Here is a 14,133-nt window from a genome sequence, read left to right on the forward strand (position 1 = left end):
TCCATGGCTTGTTTTGCATTGAGTGAAAAACTGTAACAGTAATAGTGCAAGTCAGATAACATTGCTGTTAACTAGATATATAAATAAAAGTAAATTTTACTGAATTCAAATGTTACTACGGTTACTAAAGTGATGCAGAATTCCACAGTGTATACAAATATTTGAGCATCCCAACCTCTCACTTGTTCGTTGATTATACTATGAGACGGACAATGTTGCATATATTACAACACAATCAACAATGGGTACTGCAACCAGAATCCCGTTTTAAAAATTATATTTCTGTGTCAATAATGTTTAATCACCAATATTACTGTCCGCATGGCCATGTGGGTACAAACTACACTCCATCAGTATCTCAGCACCGGCACTGGAATAGAATGTCTATACAGTTTGTAACTACGAAGCAAATTACATGGCCATAGCCTGTAGTGGCATAAAAAATTATATATCACGAAAGTTTGAAAATTTGTATGCCCGCATGTCCTGTTTCTGTAGGCGTAGTCAACTAATTGATTTTGCTTTTTCAAGAACAAAAATTAAAAAATTATGTATCTTATGGTTACTATAACAAACAGTAATAATCTCCTAATTTGTGCAGCACTAACTTATGTCTCTAAAATAAATATGTGGCTTGTATCATTTAATAGCTAACACTTTTGCATTTTTGCAAATGCATTTACATCGCTGAGATGTATTATCTGTGTAGTACCCAAGCATACATCATTTCATTTACTTGCATGTAAAGAAACAGAGAAATCTAGTTAAGGTTTGTCATCAAATAAATCGTCGCTATGCCTTAAAGAAATTTTCAGATCACAATGTCTTCATTGCATTAGCAATGGAACATTGGTCTGTGGCTTGCTACATGGAAACATTGGTTATCATAGGTCTCTCTGCTTGCTGCTAAAAAACTAAAAAGCAGAACGATAGCATCACTTTATGTCATTTATTAAAATTGTTACACGATAGCACTCTCAATTAATAATCACACATCCTTAATCTGTCTTGGTCACACTTTTTAATGCTTCACTATTTACTGTATCAATAGATCTTGTATCATCACTATATTTTTTAATAAGTTGAGATAACAAACAGAACCCAAGTGGAAACCACTATAATCACAACTACGTACATGTTTAATACCCCATCAAGGATTCTGGAGAGCTCTGTGGCTAGGTATGGTTGTGACATAACCGTCTCTAAAGCCCTCTTCACTGGGGGACAAGTGATTAGCAGAAATTCTATGATACATTCACTATAGTTAAAAGATCATAAATATAGAGTTGGCTGCATTGATTTTAAGAATATAGAGACAGTTGGATTCATAGATGATGTCTCTTCATGTGTACATTACATAGTTAAATAATATAATACAACAAGGCTAATTGAGACCTCTAATTTCAACAAACTATACCAAATGGCAGTGTAAGTAGCAGATCTTAAAAGAAATCAAACTACACCACTATAAAATTGAATCTTTATAGTGGAATCAAATTGAAGAATTGACCAATTGTGAAAAATTCACATATAACTACACATCTACGTATTAGAGCATTAAGTTCTTCATACCAACACTGGTAACTTGGAGTAAAGAAACTGTAGCTGGCAAACAAAAAACAGGCTATTTTTTGCTGATATAACCAACTAAGCATGCAATTCAAATGCAACTACAGCTACTAAATTCTCCACAAGTCTTTAAGCATCCCAGCCTATCATACTGCATGGTTGTATTTCACCATACATACTATGAGATGGACAATGCTGCATAAGCCAGTAAACAATTTAACACTGAGTTTTTTTTTACTGTAATCAATATTGTTAAGAAGCAAAATCATCAATAATGTTTTTGATCTTGCTTCTCAAAGAACAAAAATGTGTTTGTACATGTAACAATCTCTTTCTGTATAAATAATAAATATTTAGGAACAATTCTCTAAATTGTGATGTGGCTTATATCAAAAGTTAACATTTTAGTACTTTGCAAAGCATGCAATTATTATCTAGTTGAGCAATCTTTAGATGTGCTATCTGCCAAGTACCTGAACAAATCATTCACCTGAACACATGCAAAGAAACAGAAATCTCAAAGTTTAAGGTTTGTTATCATCACTATGCCTTAAATATTTCAGATTACATAGTTTTAATTGTACTAGCAAATGGAGGTCATACCCTAAAGATATAGTATCCAGATTAAGTACAGTATTATTGCCAAGTATATCGATATTCGTATGTGTAATTACGTGATCTCAGGTCTCTCTACTTGCTACTATAAAAGTAAAAAAAGAACAATTCTATCACTTTACATCATCTATTAAAATTGTTATACGATAGCACTATCGATTAATCATGCATATACATACATAATTAGTCTCAGTCGCAACCTTTTAATGCTTCATTATTTCATTTTTCCGATGGATTTTATATCACAATTATATTTTGATTACAAACAGAACCCAAATGAGGTGGATGCACCACCATCACAATTACGTTCTTAATACCCCATCAAGGATTCTGGAGAGCTCTTTGGCTAGGTACAATTGTGACATAACAGTTTCCAAAACGGTCTTCACTGGGGGATGAGTGATTAGCAGAAATTCTATGATACATTCACTAGTTAAAATATATGAAGTTGGCTGCACTGATTCTATTATACTAATGAGAACAGAGACGGTTGGATTTATAGATGATGTCTATTTAACTGTGTATTACATAGTTAAATACAACTTTAAACCTCTAAAATATACAACATGGCAGTATAACTAACAGATTTTAAAAAATAAATTAGCTTGTAGCAGAAATCAAACTACCTATACTACTACAAAATTATTGTAACTGGATTAAATAGAATCAAATTGAAGCCTTGACCAATTGTGAAAAAACATTATGTACATACAGCCACACATCTTCTAAAGCATGAAGTTCTCCACACAGGAGTGAAGAAACTGTAGCTAGCACAAATTGGATAATTTTACAACTAGAATCCTATGCAATTCAAATGTAACTACAACTACGTACTCCCTAATTCTACAAAAGTATCATCAAGAGTTCATATTATGAACTCTTGCTATCATGCTACATGATAATATTTACATACTCAATATGAGATGGACAATGCTACATAAAAATAAGTAAACAATTCAACATTGAGTATTGTTTACTGTAGTTAAAAATTTTGCTTAGAAGTAAAATCATCAATAACGCTTTCAATCTTGTTTCTCAAAGAAAAAAAAAATGTACCTTTAACACATGTACATGACATGTAATAACAAGCTCTCAGTATAAATTCATGTAACATGACAGAAAAAAATTTAATACCCGAACAAATCATTCACTTGAACACATGCAAAGAAATAGAAAGTTTAAAAAGGTTTGTTATCAAAATGAATCATTACTATGCCTTAAATATTTTCAGATTACAATGTTTTCATTGTATTAGCAATTGAAGGTCATACCCTAAAAAAATAGTATCCAGGTTAAGTACAGTATTATTGCTGAGTATATCGATATTCGTATGTGTAATTACATGACCTCAAGTCTCTCTGCTTGTTGCTAAAAAAACAAAAAAGCAGAAAGATTTTATCATTTAATAAAATTGTTACATGATAGCACTATCAATTAATAATAACACATCCTTAATCTGTCTAGGTCGCAGTTTTTAATGCTTCATTATTTTATGTATCCAATGGATCTTGTATCACAACTATATTTTTTTATTATAACAGAACCCAAACGAAGTGGATGTACAGCTAATAGCAGCTGTAGACATACTTAATACCCCATCAAAGATTCTGGAGAGCTCTTTGGCTAGGTATGGTTGAGACATAAGCGGTCTTCACTGGGGGACGTGTGATTAGCAGAAACTCTACTATACATTCACTAGTTAAAAGATCATAAAATATATAAAGTTGGCTGCATTGATTCTATTATACGTACTAATAAGAATGCAGAGACGGCTGGACTCATACAGTGTAGATGTATTACATAGCTAAATAATATAATGGTGAAGGGATTTTTTGAGATGGTAAAAGAAGCAGTTACCAGTCTAGGTGATGGTGAGGAGCAAACATGATCAAGACATATTTTGCTAACCATAAATTATGCATAAAACAACTAAAATCATCCAATGATAGCTCATATTATGATAACACTGTAGTACAGCACAACTTGAACTGTAGTACTCATATCTGTATATTTATTTTAAAATAAATTTATAGTATATATACATCTATTTTACTTGCCAAATTTATGTAGTTTATTATACTTTCAGTTGTATATTCTATTACACATTTCATGAACTATTATGAATCATAATAGACGTGCCCAACCAACAGTGCATATACAATTTTATTAATAAAAGATGCACAGAAACATCTTAACACATCAGTTAGCACTACATCAAACAGTGCATTTATATGGCAATTGTATCTCTTTCTGTATTGCAGATGTGTACGTATGTTTGCCCATACATATGTAAATTTGGATTCTGTTCAGGCATTTCCAATGTATAGTTTTAAATCTTTTTTTAAAAAATGGTGTCATTTCCAAATAGTGGTGGCTATTTTGGCCACTGTTACAGGCAGAATCCTACAAAACATCACTCACACAGTTATATAATAGCATCATCAGTGCATGCCCACAGTACACTATTTTGGCCACTGTTACAGGCAGAATCCTACAAAACATCGCTCACACAGTTATTTAATAGCATCATCAGTGCATGCCCACAGTACACAAACCTGTCATCTCTGACCCACAGAAGCCATAACTTAGCTATGTACATGCATTCGTAGCTTTGTGCTATCAAATTTCATACTCGCACTTGTATACGTTCTTGTCACACGCTCTACAGTTCCCAGACACCCCCTCCCTACCATACAAGTATGATATTACATTAAATAAATAATAATAAGCACGACAACTTCTAAACTTTATGTATACAGAAAACCAACACACATACGTATTTCCGGCATGTTCAAAAGTTTAAATATGCCTGTATGTGTATTGTACGCAGCCATAACCTTAATCAAATAAAACAATGTATTCCATTACAGATTTGTTGATAATTTGATACCCGAGTTTTAATAACTCCACCAAAACATTTTAATTTTACCGTACTAACATTATGAAAGTACACATCTTGTTAAACCTTAATCTAGTTAGAGTAGTGTAATGTGCTTATGTACACGTATATTAAATATTAAAGTCCACATGTAGTATGCACAATAATTCTGAAAGAGAGCTACAGTACATACATATCAAATTTATGAGAAGCATTGAATACCACAGAATCACCCAATGGTAGTCAGTCATATTCAAAGTTTATACACACATACACACGTCATCAACAATCAGAGATGTATTTTGTAAATTGGTCAGTGTTGTATGTAAACAGAAGCTGGAGAATAAAAACCTCACTTAGTGGTCATCTCTATACTAAATCACATTGTAGTAACTAAGTACCAAACATAGCTAAGGTGCACGTACTTTGTAACTTCCAATAATAAGACCACCTCATTATATAGTAGTGACCATCCCAAATGTAAGACCATTTCATAATAGTAACCATGTCAAGTAGGTCTTAGTATTAATGATCATGATGAATAACAGCCTTTATATATGATGTCCAAATTTCTGTGGAAGTTACAAACTGAAGCTGCATTTAAACCTTCACCACAATGTCAGCACATTAAATAAGATATGTACATAGCATCATGAATTTTACAGGTCATGCTGGAGAGTAATTTGGCTACTTCACGAAAATTAGGCAAAATCTGGTATACAATACATCATGTATATGATCTCATTAACAAAGTCGATTTACATAAATATTAATTGAGGATTAAATCCAATACAGTGGAAAGTGTCTTGCAGCTACCTGTTTACATAGGACACCTCTATATAAAGGTCAAAGCCACCTATCCAAAGCAGCTAGCTCCCTAGTTAAGACAAACAAAAGTTTGACCCAAAGGCTTATACAGGTTACACTATATAGAATAATGAACTTTTCATCCCAAAGTTCATTTTCATTGGGATTCCCTCTCCACCATATTACACTAAGTTTATAGTTTTACGCATGTATGACTGTCGAGCATAAAGTGACTTATAAATTTTGATCACCCACACATACAACAATTATACAATCCACTGTGCAATTAACAATTAAATGAACACAAATATATATTATTTACAAATACTATAGTATAGTGCTTCTTTTAAAAGCATTTCCATGCTAAACAATACCATACAACAACGGCTTTCTATAATGCTTCGCTTAGCGTTTTAGTATGTTGAATATTTGCTTAGTTGCCTTCCTACCAATTTAATTACTATTCCATTTTTATGTTGAAGCATTAAAAATACACACTATTATGATGTGTATTATCAGCTATTACAAACTGTTATCTTATGGAATATTTCAATAAGTCACCATCTCTAAGCTCTAGCAGCAAACAGATGGCCTCAAAGATTGTACATGTACACATAAGGCCACCTCTTGAACAACAAATATTGAACACAGCATGTCAGATTGCCGCACTTGTAAAGTGCACAAAATTCTTATTGGATTGTTAGATCTGTGCAGTGAGCCCTCCAACATTACAACAACTGCAGAATTTTACAAGCAATAAGTTGAGCTGACTAGGCGCGTCAAACGTATGTACTGCTTAAGTGCAACTGTGTTATGTAAATTGTGTGAACATTGAGCATAGCCTAGCATGTATTAAATTAATAGTAGTAATGACCAGACCACCTGCACTCCACATTTGGAGTATTTTGATGAAACACAGAAATCACCAAATAGTGGCCTAACACATAGATGGATGAGTGTTATATGTACGTATGTCAGGTATGTATGCAATAAGGTGTATTCTCTGTTTGTATACATGTCTTACATACACAATGCTCAACAAGCATACAGTACATATGTATGTACAGTCTACACAGAAATAGAAAGTCAACAGTGACAGTTAAAAGTAAGGCATTAGATTACGTATATTGGAAAATGTGCAGTCAACCAAAAAGGTGACATCTATTAATACCAAATATGGCACACAACTTCCGTCACAGATATTTGATCCCCATTGTCATATTAGACACATTACTATATGCACAGTATACGTACTGTTAGTAATAATAGTACAGCTAGTAAGTGGCTTATAGCTCAGCTTTCACACAACACTGCATAATTGTACCAGATCAGTTCGAATGACACTTATTAAATTCACAAGTCTCATTGTCTACACGTGCTTGTAGGGATCAAGTGTCCAGTTGCTGTTAAATTCCGATTGTCACGGAAAGAATATCAAGAAAGTAACACACAAGAAGACCTATATGTATTTACACCTGGCTCCGCCATTAGAATTCCATCATACATGATATAAGTAAACACGTGACATATCCTATATATGTACAAGTACGCACACACAAACATACTTGCATATAGTGTGTACACAAACATACGTAAAACTGATGCATATAGAATACATATTGTATGTGTATAGTGTATGCATATGTATGTATGTATGTACGTACGTACGTATGTATGTATGTATGTATGTATGTATGTATGTATGTATGTATGTATGTATGTATGCATGCATGCATGCATGTATGTATGTATGTATGTATGTATGTATGTACGTACGTATGTATGTATGTATGTATGTACGTATGTATGTATGCATGCATGTATGTACGGTATCGCTCAAATGCAACATTGTCTTGCTCTCGTGAGAGATTAAAAAACTTGCTAATTAAAGGGCGTGGCACCCATTTTGTTCCCAAGTATTCATCCCAAACGAAACGGGATGAATACTCGTGAACGAATTGGGTGCCACGCCCTTTAATTAGCAAATTTTTAATCACTTGCACTCTTGCGAGACGACGTTGTGTTTGAGCAGTACCGTACATATGCATGCATGGGTCTGTGTGTGTGTGCGTGTGTGTGCGTGTGTGTGTGTGTGTGTGTGTGTGTGTGTGTGTGTGTGTGTGTGTGTGTGTGTGTGTGTGTATTAACTTACCAGAACATGCTTGGAAACATTAGAGTCCAGACCTTTTCCTGCCCAGCTGAATACTCAACGCAGACGTTTCCTAGTAGCTGAAGCCCAGCTATTGCGACATCTTCCAGTCTTGGCAAGGCTTTCCTTGTGACTACCCCTTCCATCATGCCAAGAACCACACCAACAATTGGCGAATCACTACAGAAGCAAAGTGAAGTGATACTAATACCACCTCTCTATTACTGCCTGGATTCTCAGGTGTTTTTTTTTAATTCCCAAATGTTTCACATGTGTTGTCCCAGCAACAAGTTAAATCATTTACTAGCAACCTAATTTTCAAAAGCACTCATACAGTTTATCGTTAAAATTAGTTTAGGCCCTAGTGTGGCAGTCATGATTTACCAATCCAATTAACCTTTTCAGCACATTCCAGAATACAGTTAAGTGGTTTAAACCTAAAGGCATTAGATGATAGCCCATTGTTTCACTATAGTTATGTATGTGTTGTTGTTCTGCTATAACTGTGCTAGTGCTTCAACAGGGAAAACAGCAGGTGCAATGTTCTGTAACTGTCGTCAAATCAAGTGTTATGTATAATTGATGCAAATGTGTTAGTTTGTAAACAGGTACATATGAATTAACGTCTGAAATAACATATGCACATACCCACGGCAATCGTGCGCCAGTATGTACATGTGTAATGTCTGTATGCTCATTAACAATACCTATATCATACCACACACACACAAAAAGCAAAGCAAGCCTTCAGCTGCAATGCTAGCACGGTCAAGCCTACCAGCAATGGGACACCTTTGCGCTACTTAGGTGCTATGAGTCAGCACAGGCAAATCCTCCAGGGGCTACTCGCAGCCATATCTCACAGGTGCAGGTGTGGGCATCAGAAACCCCACCTGGACCTTCACCCATAATGCAAGGTATGGACAGTTGGCATTTGTTTCCCCAGGTACCCATTGATGTTAGTGGGTGCCTTCCCAGTTCCACCAGGTCCACATTTAAACAGCTGGGTAGTCTGGAGCAATGTGAGTAAAGTTTCCTATTCAAGGAAATAACAACACCAATTTGGCATAACTGGGAATCGAGCCTGATTACCAGGCTAATGCTCTAGCCACTTAGCTATGCTGCCACACAAAAACACACACACACGCACGCACGCACACACACTACACACGTACAGATAGTACACATGCATGCACACCAACACACACAGTGTGTATGTACATATATACACATACACACTTGCGTATCTTCTACACTGGACTTTCTGCACATGTACGTATGTACACATGTTACATGTATGCATATAAATACTTTTTAGCTGGGATGGCATATTAATAGCACATACAATATAACACACTAACACTTCTAGTACATGAAACTCTACACACAACCACAACACGTGTTTATGCATGTTTCCACCACAATTTTACCATATATGGCAATGCTAAGGTATCACTGGTCTGTACATGTGTAGTGCACATGATGGATATTCATAACAGTCAAATCTTGTCTCTGTGCCAAATAGTGCTAACACAATGGGATGAACATGCGTACTGTTACAAAGCTTCTTTGGCACAACATCCTGTTGAAAGCGTCTGGTAGTGAAGCACAACAGCAGGTGTTATTGCAGACAATGACCGAAAATAAACCACCCACCAAAGTTGAAAAAAAAGCAGTACAAAAGTTGAGTCTACATTTGTAAGGATCCCTCAGAAGCTCATACACAAATGCACATGATGCACGCACACACATACACGCGCACGCATGCACATACACGTACACACCCACGCACACACACGTACACACACACACACACACACACACACACACACACACACACACACACACACACACACACACACACACACACACACACACTCACATACGTGTACATGGCCAAAGCACTTAAGCAGTTGCATTTACTAATTCTTTAAATATGCTATTTACGTGAATTACTGTACCACTAGTGCTTGAAACACTACATGCTATAGTTCACATCCCATCCATTCATTAGCCAGTTAACACATACAATACAATACATATCACCTTGATATCACATTACTACAAGTATAGTGATAACTGTGCAATGGCATGCAATACACAACACCTGGTCAAGCATCGTTGAAGGGAGTTTAAATTCAAAATCTGACCAATGGTACACAGCCATTCAAAAAGTAATATTTCTAGGGATAGATCTTCTACCCACAGTGGGTAGAGTATCTATGGTACTACAACAATAAAGTAACACAAAATTTATAGCTGTGTTTGTAAGTGTACATCTGTAATTCTGTATAATCGTAGGAACACATCAAAAAGCTCACACTATAAGGACGTGTCAAACAGTTACACTAAACTAAGATGTCTAAAATGGTAATGCATTTGTACACTCTAAGCAGATTATTGGGACTGGATTAGGGACTGTACCCCATTATTGGTTAATCAGGTATCATATTTCAGAACATTCAGATGGGTTTTCCATATACGTATGTAGTGAATTCTATAGAGAAAAAGTGACAATTCTCCAATATGCCCTCATTTCAAGTTGGCAACATGTAGTTTACAGAAGTATCCAAAAATTTCCTATTATCACGATAATGCAACGATAATTGATTATTTACACGATTATCACACAGCACTAACTCTCGGACAACTTTTCACATTTGTATAGCAAAGAGCGAACACCATACTCTACAAATGCTTTACCCTTATCTCACATTTCACTACACGCCATATTATCTTGTTAACAAGAATTGAGTAAAGATATCGGGTGGATATCAGGTATATGAAATATTCAATTAGGGTTGATTTAATACAGATTGAAATGGGAACTACATATTATGTAGCTGGAATAAAATATTGTTTCAGTTTCTATTTTTACCTATAACACTTTTAGAATCTATTTTTAGCAAACTACAATACACATACCATTTCCTCATTGTGTTAGCACTATTGTCACCAACAGTGAGTCTTGCAAATAACATACATACATACATACATACATACATACATACATACATACATACATACATACATACATACATACATACATACATACATACATACATACATACATACATACATATATACATACGACATACGTACTACAAATACAAGAAAAAACAAGAATTAGGGATAAATGTCCACTTGCATATCTGCAGGTGTAGGCGACCTCACTTGTTTCCCTACTTTTATTTCTATGATACCTAATCAAACTAAAAATTCCCAGTACTTGTTTATTAACTTTTTTTTTGTAACATACGTGACTATGACTGGAGAGCCCACACATACCACATCAAAAGGATGAACGGCACCGGACACAACGTAAAATTGATTTTGCATCTGAACATGTGCCCCAGCAATCAATACTAAAAAGTGCCGAGTGGTCATTAGACTCATTACGCTACATTTTCAGCTATGTTCAGCACGTTACCATTACAGACGAAGAACAATACGAGAATTAAGCACCTCTACAATCAATTCATTCACTACGGAAAATACGGACAACTCTTTATAAATGTGATAGCCAACAAGTACAAAGAAGCCATAATGTATTACAGTGAATTGACACTTTGCACTGTCAGCGGAAAGAAATATGACACAAAGGATGACAAAGGTAAGTCCATGATGCATTCATTGTATGTACTGCCGTCACTTGTCAGGCTAAAGCAATGTTTAATAATGGAAAAAAAGATCAAGTCATAGCCTTAGCCACTATTGAGTTACGCTTGTCTGAGCAATTCATTAGTTAATTAGTTAGTCAGTCAGTCAGCATATCAAATAAAAAACATTTAAAATTCCGTAGCAACTTATCAAGAACAATTTTGGCACTTTAGGGCTTGATTCTACCTAGCCAATACTGTCAAGGCTCCATGTGATGTTTGCTTCTGATTTTTTTTTTTTAGCGAGAATGTGCAAACTTTTATGATCCCTAATAAATAGTACTACTGTACTGTACAATAAAGTTATACAATGAATGTGTGATAAAGCAACAATACAGCAATATGTACACTGTATGCTTGAAACAAAGCAAATATTGAGCGCACTACTAACAAAAACCATATGTACAGTACGTATAGCCTGAAATAGGCATATTACGCAACAGAAGAAGTCACTAGAAATGTCACCTTCAAAGGAAGTGGTTATGTAATTCAGCATACTGTCCTGTTACAGAGATTATACAAACCCTCTTACCAGCTTAAGGCCGTTTACAATGTATTATGCTGTCGTCACATGAGTCTGTTGAGCTGCATTTTGGTGGGATTGGGAAGAAATAAAAATTGACAGCCCTTCAAGTTTTTTGTCGTTACACATTCACATGTACAGACATAATAAAACATTGATTCACGACTTCTTGATTATTGTTGTAATGAAGGTCATTGCTAAGGACATTTACAAACCTTTAGTTTTTGTGAGCTTTTACAAGTGCAGTGATGGTAGTTATGGTTACAGTAATTTTTTTACACTGCAGGTTAACTGAATAGGGTTCTGCAACCATAAAATTCTCATCACTCAACCTGAGCACTTGATCCCTCAGAAATTTCTAGAATACATTTGTAGCACACATGTGCAGGTGTGTGTGTGTGTACACAATTGTTATACCTGCCTGTGTGTGTAACTATGTTAAACATTACATGGTGTGTATGTGTGTGCATGTAAGGTACTGTAGGGTCCACAATCTGAAAAATCCAACTTTTTCCAACCTGATCCCCCTGCCATTGTGGGATCCACCATGAAATCAGAGGAGCGATTGTTGTCTCCTCAGAAATATCGCTTTTAGTAACTCATGAGATGCAAAATTTATTTTTCAAATTTCGTGCACCACACAAAGGATTGGGTGAAACTTGCTACTTGGCCAGATCTTATTCAAACTGTCCTACTATCTGAGGCAAGACAAGCCAACTCCTCCTCATAGTTATATTGTGATAAGGTTGGATGTATAGTCGGTCTATGCTGTTAGTCTGGAAAGGATCTGAGACTTCTCACCATCTGGGTGATGCTTTATTACAAGGACGTAAAAGCCTTTCTAGTGCCATACTGGTCACTCATTTTGCGATGGCCCCAAAACATTGGCAGTGGTAGCTGTTGGTATTTCTGTGATTTCATATGATTTTATATACCAGCAGCTAGTGAGCAGCTCCACCTAGCTTCAACCAAAAATGAAACATCCTGTGTCTTTTCAGTTTATTTTGCACCATGATGGTGTCTAGTAAAGATTTGAATCAGCTGTGGAACATGAGAGGCCTGCATCCAATGGTCTCAAGCTTTGAATGCGGGTTGGAAGTTATTCATGAAATAATGATTGACAACCACTGGTGCCAAATGTCTAGGGACACCCTTCTGCCATTGTTCCAGTCAATAATTGATGGCCATTGTGGCTGCAGAAGCTCTAGCACCATATCACTGCAGAAAATTTTGACACTCATCACCCAGATGGTGAGAAGTCTCAGATTCTTCCCAGACTAACAGCATAGACAGACTATGCATCCAACCTTATCACAACACTATGAGGAAGAGTTGGCTTCTCTTGTCTTGGATGGTAGGGCAGCATGAATACAAAAATTATGTTACATTTCCTGAATTTTCAAGGAAAGTAACCCTGTGCTGTGTATTCAACCAATCGTTATGCATACCTGTTAATTACAACAACTCTAAATAAGGTGCGTGGAGCACAAAATTTTACAAATAAATTTTGTGTCTCGTTCTGTGAAGACAACAATCGTGCCTCCAGTTGTATACTGTGATGAACATCCTACAACGGTAGGGGGGATGGTGTGTAAAGACAATTTTTTTGGATTGTGGATCCTAGCCAAAATGTGCAACGGCATGCGTGTCGGGTACATGTGCACGTTCGGCTACAACTTACCATATCATTGCTTGGTTTGCCTGTACTTCAGCACACAAATTTCGTGCCAACTTCAAGGCCAACTCCAAACATGTCACGTTATTGTTATTCTGGTCAGAATTTCTGTCAGCATTACACCACAGTGTAACATCACTACAGAGGTTCTCAATGACTCCATGCAAAATCTGTATGTGGCCTGGCAACACGGCTGATCTAGATTGAAAACAGGAAAAAGGAAACATCAAGGATTATATTTCACAATGGAAAACATAC

General features: G+C 35.8%; 1 protein-coding gene across 3 annotated transcripts in view; it reads right to left on the reverse strand.

Moving 5' to 3' along the window:
• Positions 1 to 14,133, reverse strand: part of LOC136252093 (ataxin-10-like) — a 30,034-nt gene that overhangs the window by 15,693 nt on the left and 208 nt on the right. For all 3 annotated transcript variants that reach the window (XM_066044457.1, XM_066044456.1, XM_066044458.1), the window contains exons 2-3: positions 13,882 to 14,073; positions 8,022 to 8,198 (exon numbers count right to left, since the gene is read on the reverse strand). In XM_066044457.1, the coding sequence (XP_065900529.1) occupies positions 8,022 to 8,198; positions 13,882 to 14,073 (369 nt within the window). The remainder of the gene's footprint in view (positions 1 to 8,021; positions 8,199 to 13,881; positions 14,074 to 14,133) is intronic.

This window comes from Dysidea avara, chromosome 4 (genome assembly GCF_963678975.1).
Source record: "Dysidea avara chromosome 4, odDysAvar1.4, whole genome shotgun sequence".
Lineage (NCBI taxonomy): Eukaryota > Metazoa > Porifera > Demospongiae > Dictyoceratida > Dysideidae > Dysidea > Dysidea avara.